This window comes from Vipera berus (assembly GCF_964194415.1).
Source record: "Vipera berus genome assembly, chromosome: 5".
Lineage (NCBI taxonomy): Eukaryota > Metazoa > Chordata > Lepidosauria > Squamata > Viperidae > Vipera > Vipera berus.
In genome coordinates, this window is record NC_138207.1 from 43083314 (window position 1) to 43107681 (window position 24368).

General features: G+C 38.6%; 1 protein-coding gene across 1 annotated transcript in view; it reads left to right on the top strand.

Moving 5' to 3' along the window:
- The first annotated feature begins 2705 nt into the window (after positions 1-2705).
- The window catches only part of EFHD1 (EF-hand domain family member D1), a 51212-nt gene continuing 29549 nt past the window's right edge, over positions 2706-24368 (top strand). Inside the window, exon 1 of the mRNA XM_081330043.1 lies at positions 2706-3511. Coding sequence (XP_081186169.1) covers positions 3192-3511 — 320 coding nt within the window. The 5' untranslated portion in view covers positions 2706-3191. The remainder of the gene's footprint in view (positions 3512-24368) is intronic.

The following is a 24368-nucleotide window of genomic DNA, read 5'->3' on the forward strand; positions in this document are numbered from 1 at the left end:
GCAAGATTATGGTTACTATACTGTCATATAGAAAAGAAAATCTTTGATTTATTCTGGAAGATAGAAAGTCAAAACATAATGCTAATAATGTTAAATTTGTTACTTCATTCTAGATTATTTTAGATCTCAGGAAAAATGTGAGAGATGTGCCTTATAAATTTAAGGAAGTTCCCTCCTGGGATAGACAAATTGCAAGCTCTTGCTTTGAAAAATATAACAGGAGCCATTTAGGCTGAGGTCAGTTCCCTGCTTAGTGCAAAAATTCACATTAAAACATCTGCATAGATGTTTTAGAAAACATAAAGCTTTTCTCTAATATCTGAAGCACATTACTTTTTTTCCAAAAAGATACAATGGAAAAATTAAAGAAAACCTATCCTCTGACATTCTTTACCTATCCTGTGTGCTGTTAAAGAAAAGGATGGTGAAATATTTTATTAAATAACTTAATAAAAATCTAAGGAACTTAGAAAAATCTAAGTTACGTGCCTTCCTCAAGATCAACATTATTTATGATGAAAAGCGGTGCTTTGGGGCTAGAAAAGAAAACTAGTACAATTACTAAGAAGGGATTGCTTAATATCAACTTTGCATGAAACAATTTAATTAGTAACAATTTAAAAGTACAGAGATTTTACACACAAGTACACATATTCTTGAATAGTAATTATACTAGATTAACATGTAAAAAAAGCCTGAATTACAAAAAGAGCATTCTTAAAAGAATGCTTTCCCACTTTTTCAACATTTGTTCTAGTTAGATTTTTAATTATTTTCCTAAGTAGTGATATGGAACAAAACGTGGATGGTAATTTTTGAGCTAAAAATAAGCTTCACAATAAAGGTTATTAAAGTTATCACTTACTTTACACTGTTATTAGAGCATATATGTGTGCAGATGTATACATGTGCAGTTTATGCAATTTCCTTTTCTCCCATCTCTGCACATGCTTGCAAAAGCAGAAATAGGGACTAGAATATTCTACTATACAAATTCTACATGTATATTGTTAGCTCCCATCCTAATTATTCTCAATAATTTTCATTTTTCCATAGTAAAGAATTAGCTAAAAGGACAAGCACTTTTAAAAGTCTATATAAATAGCAGTTCTCTCTATTATCACTTACTTTCTTTTTGCATCATTTGGGATTACGAAGCCTAATTTCTAAAGGATTAAAAGGGAAACAACCTTCTCTTCCTTATCAGTAGCACATAAAAACATGGTTGTTTTTATTACTATTACTATTATGTCCTACACTTATAAAATTATGCAAAATGTTACATGCAGAACAAGGAAAGGCATCATATAAAATAGAACAAATATTAAAGCACAAATAGGACACAATTGGTTCTTCTCATGTGTGACAAATAGCTCAAAGGAAATACATTCTGAACAGTCTTATGTATGTTATTGCAATGGGCCTTAGTTTGAAGTTTCAATTTAATAGTAATATTGCTAGCTGAGACATAAATCGAACAAGTTCAATGAAATTTAAATTCCAAGTTAGCGTGAATCAAATTGTAATCTTAATTCCCTACTCCTAAGATTAACAAAAAGTAAAATGTCAATGATTTCTATGCACGTTTATTAATTTTTTACACCAGTACTCTGTACAACATGTAGAGGGGAAAGTGCCAGATATCTTAAAAATAACTGTGGGCCATAAAGGAATAGCTGTTGTGCTAATCAATTATTTGATCTTTTCTGATGACAGCAGTGGATTCTTTTTTTCCCCAAGATGCCAGTGGGCCATTCAAGACTGCTTGACAGGTTAAGGTGTTGTGCCTGCTTTCCACTGATCTACATGATGGTCTAAAAACATCTACAACTGTAAATCCCATATTATATTTACCTGGTGGTAATTTCCAATGAATTCATTCTGAGTGTAAAATTACTCTATTTAACTTTATTGCCAGGTATATGCATATGTCAGAAGCCAATATTATCTATATATCTAAACATACACAATTCACTAAAGATGCCATCTATAGAATATTAGAACAAAAAATAGAGCTATAGTTCAGCTTGTGCTGACAAATTGGCAACGATATATCTGGTTAGTTTCTGACATAACACTTTAATCAGGGATGAATATAGTGAAGTTATAGCTGTACGCTCTTTGGGACGTAGACCAAAAATCATGACATAACAAGAGCATTTATTTTCTAAGAAAAAATAATAATAATCCATCATTATGCTGAATGGCTGATGTTGAGGCCAACAGGCATTTTGGCACCAGGTTTCCTATTCCACTTGACTTAAAAAGTGTTGGCATATTGCAAAATGAAATGCAAACCTGGCATTTATTTCCAAGTATGTTTCAGAGACCCATAAGTTTTCCAAAGGAATAAAAATGGATAACTGCAGGCCAGTGCTTTGTTTGGAAATGTTCCCAGATACACTGAAAAAGGACAGTGTAAACATGAAGGACTGCTGTACTACTGGTTGAAAAGCATTCTAAGGAATCAGCACTCTGCAACTGTTGTCAGCCATTTTGTGAACAGGAAAACCCTCCAACCATTATTTGGAGAGCACCAGAACATAACATTTCACACCAGTTCCTGTTTTAAAATATACTGTTTACAATTTAATCTTAAATATATCCAAGGCAGATTTGGTATATACTTTTCTTCTGTTCCATCAAATGTGAAAAGCCATCTCTGACATATGACAGCCCCTAATAGAAAACAGGAGATGGAAAGAGAAAGGGAAAACCAAATGCACATGAGAGTATAGCTACCGTATAATATATCACTTTTATAAATTATACATTTTCACTAATCCACTTTTTGCTCGGAGGTGGAACTACAGCGGTTCCTCAGCTATCATAAAAGTGCAACAGGTGTTTGTTACAGCCAGAGAGAACTAAAAGATCAACACCGGATTCAGTGACAGGTGCAGCGGAAAAAAAATAATAATGGAGGAAGCTTTGCCTAGAGTTTGAGCTTCCGCGACAGAGACAATCCCAGAGATCGAGACTTTACTGAGACGGCGCGTCAATCCCCGGCGCCTCCTTAAGTCTCAGCCCGGCCTCTCGCCGCTTCCCCGCCCCCGGCCCTCCTTCCCCGCCAATTCGCCAAAGTCCTAGAATAAAGTTTGCTGTTAGCGGGGCGGGTAAGCTTTTAGCAAAGAAAGGAAGCGAGCCCAGCGGCGGCGGCGGTTGTAGGGCACCCTCATTCTTTCTCGACCATGGCCTCGGCCGAACTGGCCCAAAAGCTGCAGAGACGACTGCTTCGAGACGGCAACACCTCGGAGGCGCCTCCTGCAGAAGAGGATGACAGCCTTGCCTCTGAGCCGGCAGGGTCCGACATGAGCCCCGAGGACTGTGCCGAGGACTGCACCGCGCTGAATGCAGCTGCTGACCCGGAGCTGAGCGCCAAGCTGACTCGCAGGCAGGACATCAACGCGGGCGCGGCACAACCCCGCCTCGCCCAGGTCTTCAATCCGTACACGGAGTTTAAAGAGTTCACTCGCCGGCAGATCAAGGATATGGAGCGCTTATTTAGACTGTAAGCATCGTCTTAGCCCGCAGTATCCCTTTACCGTTCCACTTAGTAATTTTCGATCTTGGCGAACTTGAAACGCCTGAGTAGTTTTCTGTGGTATTTATTTCCAAATCCTTCACGGATTCGAGCTTCCACGTGTGTTTAAAACAAACCACCCGTGCAGCTCGGTTCCAAGAGTGCTTTCTTAGTGTCGATGAAGTATATGAAATCGTTTAGTTTAAAGTTTCCAACCTTTTATGCGGAAGTTCAAGATTTCTGATATGACTCCATCATGAAGTAGTAGAGGAAGGACTTGGAAAAAGTTGCTTATGTTGTACCTGCACTGACTGAGGTCAGGGTTTAATGAGAGTATGATTGGCTCCAGAACAGAAGAGTGCTCTATACATAACTTTCCTGGAGAAAGTTTTGTTGATTGTGGTAGTAAGGTTTACTTTTGAGTACACTTATAGAACTGTCCCTTGTATCACATTTTTCTCAGTTGTTCTGGTAAATTGAAAGGTAACGTGAAAAGTCACAATAAAACTGGCTAGATTCAATGGAATTTAAATTAGCATGCACAGGATTGCAGACTAAAATTTAGAGCAAATTCTGCAGATCCAGTAGCTTTTTAAAAATGAATGTTGGTGGGACTGTTCACTTTTGTTTGACTGTGTTTAACATTTTAAAGATAAAGTGGACTGATTTGAAGACCTCATGTGTATTAGTTAATCTTCAAATTTCCAGACCATGTTTTGCTGTTCTTGCAAAATGGAAACCTATAGTGTTCATTTCTGCTAATTCTCTGTGTTGTGAAAAAATACATTCACTTGCTAAATTAAAAAGATCTTCAGTCTGCATAACTGGAAGGGTCAAGTTAAGTCTCCCTATAGCTAGGCTTAGGTGTCTTATCTCTGTGGTCAGGAATGGAGCAGCACTTTATATTTGGCCATAAAAGTCACACTGCAACAAAAATATTGACCTTCCCCACCCCTGCAAAGTCAACCATGGTTATATTTAGCTTGTGCTTTTAAGTAATAAAAGATGTACTATTTGTCACTTGCTCCAATTATGTTACTAAAAGAGCAGTTGAAAAAGACTTTGGCCTGCTTTGCTGTACATTTTTTGATTGCTATTCCAAACTTATTAACTATGTAGTCATATAACTGCTATTAATAAAGCAAATCCTAGTATTCAACATATGTTTAATGAATAGTAAATTTAATTAATAGTGTAGTCTGTGTTCATTTGAATTTAATAGGATTGGCTTCCAAATCCTGGGCCTTTTCATCCATGTTCCTAACTGTAATGCAGATATGCCTGGGCAACATCTTTTTTTTAATGACATCCCTGGGATGTCTTCATCCCATCCCCACCCCATGAGTGAGAGGAATTTAAATCATTGTGAGCAAGGCAAGTTAGTGGAAGAGTAGTTAGTGGAAGCTTCAAGATGTTTGAAATCTGTTTTGCTTTGCTACCCACTATGTGAGAGATAGAATCACATGACCAGTAGTAAGAGGGATTAGAGAGGTGCTTACTGCCTCTTTCAAGCTATTTTTCCCCCTCCATTTCCCAATCTGCTGTCAATCTGCTGGACATGATGGTGCATGAAATATATGGAAAAATAACTTCTTCCCAAGGCTTATCATGGTATAAGGGTGAAGTGGCATAACAGGCTGAAATGACATAATATAGAGAAATAATATGCTTCCCTCCCATTGCTTCCTGATGAGAGCACCGAGGAAACTGTAAGCTGGTATTGGTCAATTGTATAAAAAAAGGAAAGAAATATTAAGTCCCTGTGACCTAATTATTTTCATGATTGTTTTTTAAAACTTTATTTAGAATTGGATATAGGTGGAGAGGCACCAGAAAGGAGATAGATAGACCCTCTCCATTCCTCTTATGTGGTGGATATTTTTCCTATAGCCTGGTGATAGGCAGAAGAGGGAGAACAGCAAACTTGGAGGGATGAACCTGTCATTTTACTGATTGTATATGCACAAAATTAGAACAGCAACTTTCTGCAGTGAGTCAGAACTGAGCTAATAGCAGGATATGGATCAGCAATGGGAGAGGCAAATTTCAAGTTTTGAATTTGAGTAATATTTTGCTGACTCAAAAATAGTTGGCTAGATTTTAATGCAGGCATGTCAAACTTGTGATGTCGCGTGACGTATCGCCACTTTTTCCCCATTGCCGGCAATGCGGTGGGCGCGGTTTCAGTATGATGCATCCGGCCTGTGGGCTGGCAGTTTGACATGCCTGTTTTAGTAGCATGAAAAGGATTTGTGATATATTGAATGTCATACTGGAATTAGGAAAGCCCTGGTTCAGATACCTACTCAGTCACTTTGGGGCACTCTCTGACTGAGCATACACACTGTAGTATGCTATTGGCTTGTTTTTTTATTTTTGTATTAAAAAGTTTTAATGTACATTTTTGAACATAAACCCCATTCCCCATCCCCTAACCCACTCAATACCCCTACCTCCCCCTACTCCCCCCCCTGACTTCCCAAAGCAAAATACAGGGTATTATTTTCACAATCTTAATCTAAAGTATACTAACTATAATTACACTTTAAATCCAGTCGCGCTTTAACTCTCCTTAAACATCATAATATATCTCCATTACAAATATTCTTCACATATTCCAATTTCTACCATTTTTATCTAATTCAAAATCCATTCTTCTATAATAAACAAGTCAACCTTCTTCCAATATAACAGTACCAAAAATTCTACTATAGTTATTATAAATATCTTTTTCTTAAAGATCTTACATATTCCACTAAATTACGTTAACTTTTAAAATTGTAATCTTTTACAATTCAACCATACATAATAATACATTGCATCATCACAACATCTTCAAGATTTAGACTAACAATTTAAATACATACATACTAATTTTTAAGATCTACTGTAAATACCATCCCCAAATATCCACCATTATTAGATCTTAATTATCCTACAATCTTTAACAAGTTCCATTTCTAAATCTTATTTCTATCAAAGTCCTCCATTAATCTCCACTGTTATTATTATTATTATTCCTTAAATCTAAATACAACCCGTGTCCTTCTTTGAATCTTGAGATCTTTAAATAAAACCAAGGATTGCACAACTTCCGAAACTATTTCTTGTAACTGTCGCTCTCCTTCTTCCTTTCCTTTTTGACTTCTGAGGATGCTTTCAATACATTAGAATAAAAATCACGTGCCTTCCCTACTGTATTAAGACAATATCTTTTTCCAAAATAATTCACCACAATCCCCACTGGTATCTCCCACCTAAACCGAAGCTGTTGTTTCTTTAATTCATCTGTCAGAAAGAAAAAATCTTTCCTTTTTCTCAAAATTCTTGGAGGAATCTCTTTCAGAATCAAAACCTTCTGATTAGCCACTTTAAGTCTTTTATTATAAGAGATTTGAATGATCTCATTTCTAATATTTCTCTTTGTAAAATACACAACTACATCCCTTGGCAATTTCCTTTGTTTAGCAATCCAAGAATTAACACAAAATATTTTATCTATCTTCAAAAAAAATCCTCAAGTTGAAACCCCAAAATAGGCGCCAGGGCATCCACCAATATCTCTTCCAGATTCTCCTGAGGATTTTCTTTCAAACCTCTGATCCTCAGGGCGAATTCCATATCTCTATATTGCATCATCATCATTTCATCTTCAAGTTTTTCCGTTTTATTCTCCACTTCACCCATTTTAGCCTCCAGCATCAGATTATTTTGTTTCACTTCTTCCACACATTCATCCAGATTCTCAGTACAGCCTGAAAACACTTGAAGTGCCATCAAAGTATCCTCCCTTATTTTCTTGCTCTCCTTTCCAATAAATTCTGCCACCTTCTCAAATATTTTTTCAGACTGAGTTTTTAAGGCATCGTTTAGAGCATATTGTAAATCTTTTAAAGTCAATACAGATGCAGCAGCTTCGGGAGGTAACTTCAAAGACTGTGTTCCAGATTGCTGAACAAACAATGCCTCTGCACTTTTAAAAACGGGTCTATGCGGTTTGGGAGCCATTTTTGCAAGTAATGACTTTCAATACACACTTTCACTTTCTAGTACTTTGTAGTTAAACTGTGAAATAACCAAATTTGGAAAATAACTTTTTAGCACCTCCAAATTATAAATAGCTCTTTTAAGGTTTAAAAGTCCATTTTACATATTCCAACTCAGTTCAAACAGTCACATTACTTTAAAGAGAAACAGTTTCGCTTCTTGTTCAAAAGAAAAAAAAATCAGTCAGGCACCATCTTCCCCTTCTTTCAAAACAATCGTTGGAGCAGGAAGAGAGTTTAAGTTTCAGAGTTAAAGCTTTGTACTTGATGTTTATATTGCTACCGTCACTCAAGATGTCAATCAGATCCGGCAGGAGTGGATTCAGTGTCTTGTTCTGCTAAAGCAGAAGAGTCCTTCGTCCGGAGCATTTCCAGGCTTCGGGGGGGTTCTCACCCTTCATGCCCCAGAACAAATGTTCTGGGGTCTAGGGGAGCTCTACCCCTACCTGGAAGCTCCCCCTCCCCTCTTTGCCCGAGGAGAAGGGTTTTCGAGCGGCGGAACAGCTGATCATCGGCTATTCCACCGCTTCAACAGGATCGAAGGGCCGGCGGTCGAATCCGACCGTCCTCGCCACTGAAGAGCCACCCGGAAGTCTCGCTATTGGCTTGTTGAATAAATGATTTACAGATCATACAGTAGTGACTGAATTCAGATAATATACTAAGCTATTATTAGCTACTAAGCTAAACCTGAACATAGCAGTTTACATATCACATTAAACTATAATATGTCCTGGTTATTGGTGGATTACCATGACATGTTACTGTTATCACTATCACTTAGCCAGCAGAGGTGAGAGAAAGTATTTATTTGACTTACATGGCCATGTGATTCATAAGCGTGTGACAGTTTTTGAAATTTTACGTTAACATCAAAATTTTCTTGATGCAGTTGCAGAAGAGAAAAATAAAACAACTTATGAGGTTTAGAATATGTGGTATGACAGCTGCAATAATACAGAGATTCCTCTCTAACGTGTGTCTTACAGGAGATGTTTCGGTTGAGTTAGGAGTTAACTTCACACCTTTGAGATAGAAATCTAGACTCTTAAAGCACATTCCTTGCTTAAGGAAAATTGTGCAATCTGTGCTACTGATGGGAAAAAATAGATTTCTTGTCTGCTCAGCTCTCCTAGAGAAACTGAAACTGATGTTTTTTCCCTCTTATCTTCTCCTTCCAGCCCTTCAGCAGCCAATACAATTCTTTGTAGTTGGTTAAGAATGCAGCCATATGTAGCCATGCTAACTGAAGTTTCTGATTGAGAATATGATGTCAACAAGATACAAGTTGTCCTTAACTTACAAGAGTTGGTTTAGTGACTGTTTAAAGTTACAATAGCACTGAAAAATGTGACTTTTTCAGTTACCATCTGTGATCATGTGATCAAAATTCAGATACTTGGTAACTGATTCATATTTGTGACTATTGCTGTGTCCCAAGACCATGTGTTCACCTTTTGCGACCTTCTCACAAGCGAAATCAATGGGGAAGCTAGGTTCATTTAATAACATATTAACTGCAGAGATTCACTTAATAACTGTGGCAAGAAAAGTTGTAAAATGGGGCAAAACTCACTTAACAAATGTCTCAATCACAGAAAATTTTTGCTCAATTGTGGTTGTAAGTTGAGGACTACCTGTATTTGTAACTGTAGACCACAAATGGGCTGTGGAGAAGTTCTCAAGGATGTTTTTTTTCTTTTTACTTTCTAGTTTGCACTGTTTTGTGAAAGTCACCTTAAAGGCCTTTGTTTCTGTGCCTTTATTTCACTCAGAACTGTAAATAGATGCTAATATGTAAATAGAGTGAATAGATAATAAGATATACCTTATATCAAATTCTTTGAGGTTGCAAACTTAGAAACAAAAGCCACCTGGATTTCTGGAATGCATTTACTTAGTAAATAATGTAACAGAATCTTGAAAAAAACTATAAAAGCCATTCTCCAAGTCAGTTTATACTCTGTGCAATTCAAGTGAAGTTTTTAGTCTCCTGAATTAAATACAACTTTTTTTGTAATGATGCTGCTCTACCTTCTTCCCAGAATCTGTTAAAACATTCCATTATATTTACTTTCCTGTCTTGAGAAAACTTCACCTTGTTTAATCAAGAGAAGTTTGTATGAAAAGAAAAAAGTCTTATTTTTTCTTTCCAATTATCGAATGCAATAGTTAATTATAGTATTAAAATATTATAATACTAATTTTTTGTGTGAAATCAATTTATAAAATTGCTTTTGTGCAGCATGCTGATGAAATAATCTCATGAAGCAGAATATATGCAGAAACATTGAACAAATTAATACTTACTGCCGAATATCCATTCGATAGTCAGCAGCTATTCTATATACATTTTATCATAGCCAAGGTATTTTGAACAAGTTTCAAAATTACTAAAATTACTGAAATTTTCTAATAATATATTTAAAAGTAAAATGAGCAGTAAAATCACTATAGGGAGTCATCAAAATCAGGGCTTTTCAACTTTTTCACCCATTGTACCACTTTTAGGATATGGCAACGTTCAAATACCACCAGTCGCCTAGCAAGGTGTCAAAAACTTTATGACCCCCCAAAAAAGGAAAAAAGTGATGAAGCACAGGTAGTCCTCGACTTACAACAGTTCACTTAGTGACTGTTTGAAGTTACAATGGCACTGAAAAAAGTGCCCCCCCAAGCCACAGCCGAGCAAGACACTTGCCTGCCCGCCCGGCAGGGCTCTTCCCCCTGTTTGAGGTTTTCATTGTTGTGAGCATTTCTGTTGAGGATTGGCAGGGAGGGTGTGTGGGTGTGGGTGTTTGGTTTTTATTCCCCCCGTCTGCTGGGTGGTTGTAGCAGGTTTTGGTTACTTCACATGACCCTGGGACACTGTGACCGTCATAAATATGGATCAGTTACCAAGCATCTGAATGTAAATCACAAGACCCTGGAGATGCTGCAACATTCCAGCTGATCGGCGCTTCTTCTGGGCTCAGGAGAAGCGCCAGGATCAGTGCCGAGCCTGGCGCTGATCCTGGTGCTTCCGCTGAGCCCTGACAGCCCTGCAGCTCCAGCCATCTCTTGCTCAGGCTTGTGCGGTGCTGCCACCGGTTCAGCTCATTCCCCTCCCCCTCTATCACTTTTCTAGGATGGTTGCGTACCACCTGCCAGGTGCCATTGTACCACAGGTGGTACCCGTACCACTGGTTGAAAAGCCCTGATCAAAATTACAATAGCCTTGGAAAGGTGTTTTTTTAATAGCCTCTAAAGCACTTCTGGCTATTGTAAAATGTTGTGCCTCCTATCTATGATCCCATGATTATATTTTGGATTTTTGTCAAACTGCAATTATGACCAGTTGCCAAGTGCCTCTATTATCGTGTGATTGCTATTTGCAATATTTTCCTAGAATCATAGGGCTGGAAGGGACCTTGGAGGTCTTCTAGTCCAACCCCTTGCCCAAGGCAGAAACCTTTATACCATCCCCAACAAATGAATGTCTAATCTTTTCTTGAAAACCTCCAGCGATGGAGCATCCCAGCTCCTGGAGGCAAGCTTTTCCATTGATTAATCATTCTTACTATTAGGAAATTCTTCCTTATTTCCCGGTTGAATCTCCCTCTGACAAATTTCTATCCATTGCTTGTCCTTCCCTCAGGTGCTATGGAGAATATATCAACACCCTCTTCCTGTGACAGTCCTTCAAATATGACTGCTATCATTTTCCCCCAAGCCTTCTCTTCACTAGGCTAAACATACTTAGTTCCCTTAGGAGTTCATTGTATGATTTAGCCTCCAGATCCCTTATCATTTTTATTGTTCTACTCTGCACTTTTTCTCAGGTGTGAGCATCTTTTTTTAATTGTGGTAACCAGAACTGGATGCAGTATTCCAAGTATGGTTTCACCAGTCCAGTATAAAGGAGTACTATTTACTTATTATGAGCTTGATGCTATTTCTCTGTTGATGCAGCCTAGAGCTAGCTTTTTTTGGCAGCTGCAGCATGCTGCTGACTTATACGTAAGCCGTGATCTACCAGGACACCTAGATGCCTCTCACAGTTACTACTTTTGAGCCAGCTACCTCCTATTCTATACCTGTGCATTTGGTTTTTCCTGCCTAAGTGCAGGACCTTTTCTCATCACTGAACTGCATCATGTTGGGTAGGGCTAGTGCTCAAGTCTGTCAAGATCCTTCTGAATCTTGATTCCATCTTCCAAAGCATTGGCAATTCCTCCCAGTTTGGTGTTGTCTATAAATTTGATGAGTTCCCCTTCTATCCCTTCATATAGATCAGTTATGAAGATGTTGAAGAGCACCAGGCCCAAGACAGACCCTTGAGATATCCTACTGTAGGTTTCTCTCCACATAGATATAGCTCAATTGAGAACAACATGCTGAGTGCAGTTGGTCAGCCAACTGTGAATCCGTCTGGTAGTAGTACTGTCTATCCCACATTGTTCTATCTTACCAAGACGTAGGCTGAGGTCTACTTTGTCAAAAGCCTTAATGAAGTCCAAGTATACTATATCCACAGCATTTCCCTGATCCATTAATTTAGTCACTTTATCAAATAAGGGAATAAAGTTTGTCTGGCATGATCTTTTTTTAAGAAACCCATGCTGGCTTCTGGTGTTCAACTTGTTTATTTCTAGATGCCCACAAATCCACTGTTTGATTATCTTTTCCAAGATTTTCCCAGGTATTGATATCAAGCCAATTGGCCTATCATTTCCTGGATCTACTTTTTTGCTCTGTTTAAATATTGGAACCACATCAGTTTTTCTCCAGTCCCACCGTGCTCCAGAAGCTCTGAAAGATTTCATTCAGTGGTTCCGAGATCACATCTCCCAGTTCCTTCAGTATCCTGGGATATAAACCATTTGGTTCTGGAGATTTGAACTCATTCAAAGCAGATAGGTGTTCTCTTATTAATTCCTTATCAATCTTTTTTGCCGGCTTCCCCAGAAAGTCAGTGGGGAAGCCAACCAGGACGGTTGCAAGCTGCTGCCAAATGCCAAAATGACTTCCCTCTTGTCTCTGGGGGGCTGGCTGAAAGCTGCCTTGGATCTGTAGCCTAGCTGAGGTGTTCTCTTCCGCACACAGAAGAGCACTGGGAATGCCATTGTTTTGAAGGCTAAAAAGATTTTTAGCCTTCAGAACAATGGTTTTCACTAACTTTCTAGCCTTGTAGCAATAGATGGTGAAATGGCTTCAAATATTTAGAGATGAGCATCTGTTGTGGGCTAAATATATCCCTTTCTGGATTAATTGGCCACATCAGTTAACTTAGTTTTAGAATTTGTGTAACATTCATAAGTTTGATTTTGGCAACAGGTTTTCAGCTTCTTGCCATTCTGATACCAATCTTGTTCCTTTTGGGTCATCCTGATTTTTGTTTGTGTCTGGATCCTACAGCAGAGAAGCAAAGCCTAATAACGTAGGACCATGTTTAACCTCCAAAGCCTTGAGCTACAGCTTTCAGAGGGCTTAAAAAGTTGTTGCTAAATTTTAAATTATAAATATAAATAAATAGGCCACTAGGATAGGGCAAATATTAATTTCTTTTGATGTTAAAATTGGCCTTTTCCCTACTTTGTGAGTGGGATAGATATTAAGTAGTAAATATAATTCCCAACATTGTGTCAACTAAAAAACTAAAGTGCCAGCGTGGTGGATATTTGAAGGTACAAGAAGAGTAATGGAACCTTATTTGAAACACAGCATGGAGGTCTTTTTATGCAGACAGCTGCTTATGTAACTTTCTTTATTTGACCCTGGTTAAATATAAATAACCTTTGCTCATAGTGACCCTTAACTTTAAATGAAGACTTTTTAGGAAGGAAAACGTACAGTTACTAATTAAACTTCATCATGGCTAGGGACAAGTTGGGGAGAGGGGGTAGATAATTCCAAGAGGGAAATAAGTCTCTAATAAGTCTCTTCCAGATGAAATAACATGTGGCAAAACAAAGCAATTACTATTCAGCATGGGAATTCTACAAAAGAGTTTTAGTCAGTTTGAACAGAACACTCCATAAATGCACATAACTGGAATTTTAGCCAAATCATGGCTTAAACTTTCACCAGCTACTTCAGTGTTTTATATTTTTTCAGTATAAAGTATTTTATACTTTAAAATGATAACTAACACTTTTTAGAATGATAATTTACACATACATTTATGTTATCAAAATGTTGCTGTATAAAGCCTAGCATCTGTTGTGATTCAGGGTCAGCCTGTGGGTTCGGCAGTTGGGTCGGACGACTCAGAGGAGGAGGAGGGGGGTGTTGAAGACCTTGCTGAGGGGGTTGAAGATCTTGCTGATGAGAGCCCTCAGCCAGGCCCCTCCCACTTGGTCACCACGGAGACCCAGCTGTGTGAGCCTGACAGCGTGGATGAAGATGACCCACAGCTGGCCCTGTTCAAGGACGCCCGACGCAGGAGGCAGTCAATTAGGAGTAAACAGAGGAAGGCAATGGGGCTTCTCGGAAGGAGGCAGAGAGAAGCCACACCCTGAACTCTATATAAGGGGAATGTGTGGGGAGGGCTGGTTTGCTGAAGGCAACCGCTTGGATAGTTCGTGTTTCTTGAAGCTCCTGTTTCTTGGTTCGTGTCTTGTTTGTTTTTGTAGCTATAAATTTGGCAGGCGTCATTCCAGCCTCTTGCCGTTTGTAAAGGGGTTGTCCCTGCCTTTTCTGCAGGGCCGGTAGCAGGCTGGTACAGAACAGCATCTTTGCTGTAAGGGTAATTCCGCATGACAACCTAAGCTGCTTCAGTCTCCCCTGCTGCTCCTAGCTATTCCTAAGCTGCCTTAAAAAATTCCATCTGGATTGTACTGGTTTTGTAATGGGGCTAAGTTGATGTTCAGATAGGATAGCAGCCATAGTATAGGCCTTGACTGGTAGTTCTCTTGCCTCTTGTCCTATCCATTTATATAGGAAAGTCAATCCTTTCTAGATGCTTTCTGTGTGAATGGGTCTCTTAAAGTCTGCCTTTTCCGTTCAGCAGTTGTTCCCTCCTTTGTGATCTCTCTGCCTTTCCTTTGCTTTCCCAGTTATTTGCACACCTGTACGCCTTCATGCCCTCTTCTCATGTTTTCTTCTCTGAAACTAACACAGACCTTTTCTTTCCCCATTCTGTATTGTTCATTCATTGCTTTCATGGTACAATGATTGAAAGAAAAAGAACGCGTTCTTTCATTTAACTGTGTATGGAAACCTTGTGGCAGTGAAATACTGACAGTTCAAGTCCATAAAAGAAAAGATCTAGTGTTGTTGGACTTTTACAGCTTTATTCCAAAATTCCTAGCCACAGGTTAAAGGTGACTGCTGTTCATTTCTTGAAAAATGGAAAGTGCAGTGGGTAGAAAACAAAAAGGTGCCCTCTTGGGAGATGTTAAGGGTGGAATGGAGGTATGTTGGTGGAAGAGCTGGAGAAAACGATGGCTGGCCCATGACACTTTATTGGACTCCATGGTTTTTATAGAATTTCACTGAATTAACTGGAAGAATTAAAAAGGAAGCTGCTGAGTAGCAGGGAAATTAGCAATCCAAGATGAAATGTCCATATAGGGCATCAAGAAACTGCTGGAAGGGAGGGGACATGACAGGCGCTATTTCTGATCACAGTGGGAAATTTGGCTAAATTGGAATAAAGCACAATAGATTAATAGCAAAAAAAAAGCACCTTAAGGTGGCAAAAGTAATTTTGAAGCAGAGCTTCAACAGTTGACTGGAGAGGTGAATTTGTGATGGGGGAGTGGGCGAAAGGCAAAGTCCATTTTTGCATTCAAGAAATGGTGATAGGTGAGATCTGGACTTTCAATTTGCCCTAAGTTTAACAAGAAGAGATTACTGATAACAGAGCCCTGTAATTGGAGCACTTTAGTCCCTGGGACTATTCATCAACATTATTTTCAGTTCTGAATATATAGTAGTAATAGTAACAACAACAACAACAATAATAAAAATAAAAATTTTAACATTAAACCATGTTTATTTTTAAAAAAACAACTGCATTGTTGATTGTTGGCCATGCAAGCAAGTTCCAGAAACAAATTGTACACTCTGCAATATTCCTTTGCTGTCTGAAAATCAGAAACGTTACCAAAAATTTCAGATTATGATTTCTGCTCATTCTACAATGGACCATGATGGTGCTTGATATTGAAATAGTCAAGGGCATTGCCACTTTGAACAGGGCTACATACCTGAATCTCTGTCTTTTTTAAGTATTCATGGGACAGTTTAGTTTATAAAGAATGTAAACAGTAGAATAAGAAACTGATGATTGCTACAGTGGTAACCTTACAGTAAATCGTCTTTACTTTTTGGTTTATGGAAAAGCCTTGTAATATAACTCACAAAATTTTGCATCAATTAGGCTCTTAAGTCACAGCATAGTGATGATTTCTCTATTAGTCATACTATCTTAATTTAGCAGAATGTGGAGAGTTTGCTTATTTTTTTTAAACATTAGCAGCTTTTGTAGTTTCAACATAAATATTTCTATTCATAGGAAAACAGGCTTTATTCTCTGTAATATTCCTAATACAGATACATTGTCATTTATGCATGCTACTTAAAGTGCTTTTACTGGTCCTGGTAGATTTCTGCTGGAATACTTACATAAAATTTATATTTAAAACTTTCATTTTCTGTTCTCAGATCATAGCTTCTGTGGACAAAGTTTTTTTTAATTGTTTTGAATAACAAAATGGTACTTAAGGCAGATTGAAGAACATATTTTATAGGTATATTTAAGTAATAAGAACCTAATAAATAACTTGGTCTTTCTGTTTCTTCACAAGTGTGATAAGCAGGAAAAAAGTTTCAACGAGCAGCACTTCTTTCATTTTTAGTGACATATTAGATTGCATGTAATCATAGCAGGTCCATGACAATGAACTTAGGAATGCCTCGGTCATACAGAAATTGTGAATGAAGATAACATGTTAATCTTTAAATAAGGGCTAGGCGTTTGAATTGCTGTAATCTATTTGCTCTATATTATATCTTTTAAAAATATTTTTGACATGCTTATTTGAGTGTTGAGACAACAAGTGATAAATATGCACAGGTAGTCCTCTACCTACAACAGTTCAATTAGTGACTGTCCAAAGTTACAACAGCATTGAAAAAAGTGACTTATGACTGTTTTTCACACTTTATGACCGTTGCAGCATCCCCAGGGTCATGTGATCAAAATTGCTTTGCAATCAACTCATATTTAGGAAGATTGCAGTATCCCGGGGTCATGTGATCACCTTTTGCGGCCTTCTGACAAGCAAAATCAATGGGGAAGCCAGATTCACTTAACAGTCGTGTTACTAACTCAACAACTGCAGTGATTTATTTAACAACTGTGACAAGAAATGTCGTAAAATGGGGCAAAATTCACTTAACAGATGTTTTGCTTAGCAACAAGGATTTGAGGTTCAATTGTGATTGTAAATTGAGGACTACCTGCATAAGAGGAAATTTGCTCAATCTAATACCACTAGAAAAAGCATGCATCATGAAAATAGTTTCATATTTATTTCTCCAAATGCTTGTGTGGGGAATTTATTTTTCATTTTGCACACAGGTGCCTCATTTGCTATCTAAGAACTGGGAATATGGATCCATAATCCTGGTGAAGTTCAGATGTCTTGGATTGGTCATGAGGATGTCTACTAAGTAATTACCAATATAATTACAGTAACACTTCTCAGTATGAACAGTATGCCAAAGAAAATTAGCCTCTTCTTTAATGGGAATAAAAACAAAGCAAGAAGAAATTACTGCTCATTTGAAAGGAACACTAGTATTTCTTTGCCAAAGCCAAGTGAAATAAATACTGTCTTTGGGATCTGATACAAAATTCTAGTATTGGGTGCAGTATTTATAGCAGTCAGTAAGACCTGCTTTCTGGGAGCAGTAGTTTCCCTTGTATATCATACACAGTCAACAAACACACCCACTTAAGGAATAGGGAGTGAGTTAGATGGAACTTTGATATGGATTTTGTTTTCTATGCAGTGGAGCCATACTTCATCTTTTTATTTTCTTTTTGGCTATGATCCAATCTCTTGTGCTGTAGCTTGTCTCTCTCCTTTGTCTTTGTGCTCTTTGAGTCAGCTAGTCTCTGTGGTATGAAGTTCTTTCTTGGTTAATCTAGTAAGAAACATGAAAAAAAATCAATAAAAAGGGGAACTGGATTTTCTATTACAGTAATCTTTATTCATAGCTATCAGCAGCCTGGCAAATGTACTAGTAAAAAAAGCAATATATTTTTAGAAGGACTATTCTGCTATTTAATTGATTGAGTTGTTAATTATTGTTATGGTGTACCTTGCAATTCTTTCAATCAAAATCTGTATTTAGAGAGACAGAGTATTAATATGTGAGAAAAAGAAATGTATATAAACATGCCCTTATATTACTACAGCCCCCTAACCTTTTTGTTTGATGAAACAGCTCTTTTGAATTATATATAAAATGTATTAAATCCTCCAACCAAAATCTAAATAGTTTCAGCTCTACTTCAGGCCGGGAAAAGGGATAATAGTATGATATTGTATTCTTTCCATTATCTCAACTGACCTGTTGAAAGAAAAAGTATTTTAACTGAAAAGTCAAGCATATACTGAAGTTCTGCACTGATACTACCACTCCACCCTCATGCAGGAATTTCAGATTATATATTGCAATTCTTTAAATAATAAATATAGGTGGTCCTCAACTGAACAATCATAATAGAGTCATAATTTCCATTGCTAAGCAAGATTGTTGTTAAGTGAGTCTCACCCAATTTTACAACCTTTTTTTGCCATGGTGGTTAATTGAATCACGAGGTGTTAAGTGAATTATTCAGTTGTTAAGCAAATCCAACTTCCCTCAATGACTTTGCTTGTTGGAAACCATCTGGGAAGGTCACAAATGGAGTGACTGTTGCAATTGAAACTGATTATCTAGACCCGTACCAATCGGGCTTCAGGCCCGGGTACAGCACTGAGACGGCATTGGTCGCGCTGATGAATGATCTCTGGCGGGCTCGGGACAGGGGATGTTCCTCTGTCCTAGTCCTGTTAGATATCTCAGCGGCTTTTGATACCATCGACCATGGTATCCTACTGCGGCGTCTCAGGGGGTTGGGAGTGGGGGGCACTGTTTTACAGTGGTTCTCCTCCTACCTCATGGGCCACTCGCAGTCGGTATTGACGGGAGGGCAGAGATCCGCCCCGAAGCCTCTCATTTGTGGAGTTCCTCAGGGGTCGGTTCTCCCCTCTTGTTCAACATCTATATGAAGCCACTGGGTGAGATCATTCGTGGTTTCGGGGTGGGGTATCATCAGTATGCTGATGATACCCAGCTTCTTCTTTCCACCCCGAACCAACCCAGTGATGCCCTCAATGTGATGTCCTGTTGCCTGGAGGCGGTCCGGGTTTGGATGGGGAGAAACAGGCTTCGACTCAATCCCGCCAAGACTGAGTGGCTGTGCATACCGGCATCTAGGGAGAACCAGTTTTGTCCATCATTAACTATGGGGGGTGAGGTGTTACCCCCCGTTGATAGGGCTTGCAACTTGGGCGTTCTCCTGGATTCATGGCTCAGTTTGGAAGATCATATAGGAGCCGTGACCAGGGGGGCTTTTGCCCAGGTTCGCCTGGTGCGCCAGTTGCGCCCCTATCTGGACCGAAATGCCCTACGCACAGTCACTCATGCGCTCGTGACCTCCTGGTTAGACTACTGCAACGCTCTCTACATGGGGCTGCCCTTGAGGACCACTTGGAGGCTTCGGTTGGTGCAGAATGCGGCCGCGCGAGTTATGATGGGAGTCTCCCAATACTCCCGTGTAACACCTCTTCTCCGCGAGCTGCATTGGCTTCCAGTTGCCCTCTGGGTGAGATTCAAGGTGCTGGTGATGACCTATAAAGCCCTAAATGGCATGGGCCTGGATTATCTTAGGGAGCACCTGCTGCCAGCATCAACTTCCCATCATCCTGTGCGCTCCCATAGGGAGGGCCTCCTTAAGGTGCCGCCGGTCAGGGAATGCCGGCGGGTGATCCCCAGAGGGAGGGCATTCTCTGTGGGCGCGCCTGCCCTTTGGAATGATTTACCTGTGGAACTCCGGACTGCCCCCAACCTGCGCTCGTTTTGCCGGGACCTGAAAACCTGGCTTTTCGATCTATCTGGCCTGGACTGAGGGGGTTTTTAGTTTCAAGTTTTTAACATTGCTTTATTGTTGGGCTACTAATTAATTTAATTCTTTTTAATTCTATTTTTTATCTTAATTTTATATTGTCTTTTAAATATTGCCCTGTAAACCGCCCTGAGTCCTTCAGGAATAGGGCGGTATAGAAAACTAAATAAATAAATAAGCTGTTGTAAATATATGCTGGTTTCCAAGTGATTGAATTTTAATCGTATGACCCCTAGGGATGCTGTACCGAGTGCCTTGTAAGTTCAAATAGTTGCAAAACAAATGGTCATATGTTGAGGACTATCTGTATTGTCCAATGAAAAATCCTGGAGAACATGAAAGCTTACTCTAAAACTTTTTGGTTAGCCATAATAACTATGCCTTTTTGTGGATTTTAGATCTTTTTTCTTCATAATGCATAGGCCTACCTTGGTTTCTTGCAATTTTTTTAATCTTAATTTCTCCTATCCTAATTAGACTTTAAAATTTGCTTTGCATAAAATATGTTTCCTTTAAAGTGATGCACATATTCACCTGTTTATCGTTTGTTTGAAACTATCTGCCCAAACCTTGTGCTCTCCAACATCTGGCTGTATTTCCAATTAGCTCATGTTATTTGTAGATTGGGTGAAAGTTTTCTCGTTTTTATTTTCCTCATCCTGCATTTGGAAGGAGGAGAAATTAGGCCATATCTGCTCAGGGCAGATATCCAAAGCAAAGCATTAACCTCCGCTGAACTTCCACTGAAGAATTAAACCCATGATTTTCTAACACATATCAGCTTCTGTCTTCTAACTGAAATCCTTTATTGTGTATCTGATCCAGGTCTTCCATGAGACATTTGCCATGTATGTGAACAGTGCTATGTTAGTCCACTTTGGTGTAGTGACTAAGATGCTGGGCTAAAAACCAGGAGACTGAATTTTAGTCCTTCCTTAGCTATGGAAACTAAATTCATGACTTTCAGCTAGTTACTCTTTCTTCAGCCCAATCTACCTCACAGAGTGTTGGTTGTGGGAAAAAAGCTATTCCTTTTCATTAAAAAAAATTGTTCGGCAATGAATTCATATGTTACTTGTGCTTTAACTACCTTTGATAATTTTAGAGCAATCTTTTTACTAAGCTAAGCTGTTAAAAAATGTTGTCTTCTTTGTAATTGCTATCAATAAAAGCAAGATGGCAAAAACTTTTCCAGACTAGAACCATCTCCCTAACCTCTTTCTATTGTTCAGGCTTCTCACTTCTTAGCAGGCAGCACTTAGAAATAGTTTTGTTATATCATGTTGGTTTGCATTGAATTCTATTCTATAAAGCTCACCACATACAGTGAGCAATGAGATGAGCAGCATATAAATTTAATAAACGATGAATAAAATATACATAAATTACTAACACTATCTTTTTGTTGTATGTGGCATATCATTTTTATGCAATGACTTGAAATATGTGGCAACATAAAGTATGCAAATAATATACCGTAGTTCCTGAGACACTCCATAGTTTAATAAGGAGCTCTGGATATAAAATAGCAGAAATAATGCCTTAATCTATTTGTTGGAAAATGAATAAATATTACTATATAAAGATACAAGCCTAGCTTTGAACCTGTGTTACATGATGAGACTGGCAAAATGCCAGTAATTTTTTTCTCTCGCTCCCTTGATTGAATATTGTCTAATAGCAGCTGTTACGCCTCATACCCTATTAGGGAAGGATAGATAGGATAATATATCTTGAGGCTGCTGAGTTATGTTTACAAAACATTTTATCAACACAATTTATTGTGTTTGCTCTGATGTAGATCCCACTTTTACAGAAATAAGCTGGATAACTCAGGCAACATTTTGTGGGGTGATCTTTGTTCTTTGAGAGAATATAGATTGTTGAAAATGAGTTCTGCTATCTGTGGGGTATATCTACAGTATGTCTACAGTATGTCTACACAGATGGCAGAACTTGGGAAGCTGGGTGAATCATATACTTTAGGATTAGAGGTAGTAAATGCTCATCTGAAAGAGGGTAAATGGGCGGGTAATATACCACTTTGAAAGAGGTCATCTCCTGATTCAACCAGGCTAAATAGATTCCAATCAGTATATACTCTTCTTGGAAAAGTTTGTGGAGAAGATGGTAGGAATACAACTACAAAGAATCTTAAATGAAGCAAATTATGTAGCTCAGCTTCACTTGGGTTTCATATCCAGAAATGGGACTGAAATTCCATAGGCCATCTTGGAAAACTTGATTAGGAAGGTATAGCCCTCCTATTGCTATTGGATCTCTCAATGGCATTCAGTGCCATTGACATGATAATCATTTGAACTATCTCCCAGGGTTAGGAGTGGAAGTACTGTTTTACAATGTCATGTTCCTACTTAAGACTCAGTCACTGGTAATGAGGGAAAAGCAACTGAACCCCTGGTTGGTCAGTTTATGGTTCCACAGGGCTCAATTATTTTCTTCTGTGTGGTTTAACTTCTACATGAGACTCCTTCACAAATGGCTTACTCCTTCAAATCTCTTGCTTTTGATTATGTCATTATGACAGGATTTCATATAGCCTTCATATATCCTTAAACTAAACATCTTATAATTACAGCCTTTTGTTTCAATTAAACCAATTAAATATATAAAGGTAAAGGTTCCTCCGCACATGCGTGCTAGTCGTTTCCAACTCTAGGGGCCGGTGCTCATCTCCGTTTCAAAGCCAAAGAGCCAGCGCTTGTCCGAGGACGTCTCCGTGGTCATGTGGCTGGCATGACTGGATGCCAAAAGCGCACGGAACGCTGTTACCTTCCCACTGTAGTGGTCCCTATTTTTCTACTTGCATTTTTATGTGCTTTCGAACTGCTAGGTTGGCAGAAGCTGGGACGAGTAACAGGTGCTCACTCTGCTACACGGCACTCGGGATTCGACCTGCCAAACTGCCGACCTTCTGATCCACAAGCTCAGCGTCCTAACCCACTGAGCCACTGCATCCCTAATTAACTATATACTTCCTTCTTAATTTCTTAAATTTCTTTTAACAGTTATATTTTCCTAAGAAAAGAAATAAGAGTCCCTTTGGTATAGCGCAGGGGTAGGCAACTTCGGCTCTTTTATGACTCATGGACTTCAACTCCCAGAATTCCTGAGTCAGCATAGCAGTGTTCCAATATCTCAGGGGTTGCCACAAAGAAGAGGGAGCCAAGCTATTCTCCAAAGCACCTGAAGGCAGGACAAGAAGCAATGGATGGAAACTAGTCAAGGAGAGAAGCAACCTAGAACTAAGGAGAAACTTCCTGACATTTAGAACAACTAACCAGTGGGACAACCTGCCTCCAGGTGGTGAATGCTCCAACACTGGGAGTTTTTAAGAAGAGACTGGACAGCCATTTGTCTGAAATGGTATAGGGTTTCCTGCCTTAGCAGGGGGTTGTACTAGATGACCTCCAAGGCCCCTTCCAACTTATTATTATTATTATTTACCATTCTTAGAAACTCTGTGTTATGTATTGAACAAAGGTGAAGATTTTTTATTGAACTGTTAAGGGTTGTTAAACTGTGATAAATTCTAATTTTGCTTTTATATAGCTGACTCAGGAATTCTGGGAGTTGAAGTCCATGAGTCATAAAAGAGCCGAGGTTGCCTACCCCTGGTATAGTGATTAAGGCACCAAACTAGAAATGGGAGGCCATGATTTCTAGTCCTAAAGCCAGCTGGATAACTCTGGGCCAGTTGCTCTTTCAGCTTTAGGAAGCAAGCAACAGCAAACCTCCTGAAATCTTGTCAAGAAAACTGCTGGGACTTGTACAGGAGGTCACCAGGAGTCAAAAACTGACTCCAAGGAACCAAGGGGGAAAAAAGAAAATGATGAAACAAGTCTGTCTACTGGCTTGTCACTTTTTGTCACTTTTCTGGACAGACTCGAACACTGGGCACTATCTAACAAAATGAATTTCAATTGTGAAAAAAGTAAGGTTCTACATTTAGGCAGGAAAAATCAGACATGCCCCACTTATTCAAGTTTACTTGTTTGCAATTTATTTCATCTGTGGAAGTCATAACTACCTTTATTGAAACTCAAAGAGGCATTCCCTTCTATATGGCCTCTATCATATAGTTTATTATTAGACTTATTACCGTATATAGGCAATACAGCTGCCTGTACTAAGGATAATGAATGGTAGTTTATTGTTTCAGATATTCTCATAGTCAATTTATGGTAAGAGAAGGAAATACAATAAATTATAAAATTTCCAAGTTATTTATTTGACATATCCTGTCTTACGTGTATTAAAGGTTTAGTATGAAAAGAAGTGTAAAATTACTAATCCAAGTAAAAATAGTTTAGATTAAAAAGAGAAATTGGATGGCTGAATGCTGCTACTGAGGTATGATGAAATCCTCACCCTTTACTTAGGTTATCATTGAGCTCTTTCTTGTCTCGAAAAACAAGTTTGTCTTCCTTGCTCAATAAGCTCACTGGCTAGATTTGTACTTTTTAAAATGGTCTCAGAAAAAAGTGCTCCTTTAATTTGTGTCTGTATTGCTGAGCTGTTTCAGCTATGGCTTGCTCTTGCTGAATTGAGAACAGATTGAATATTCTGTAGCTGCTTTGCTTTTTGAGGCAGTATAACTTTGGAAAGCTAT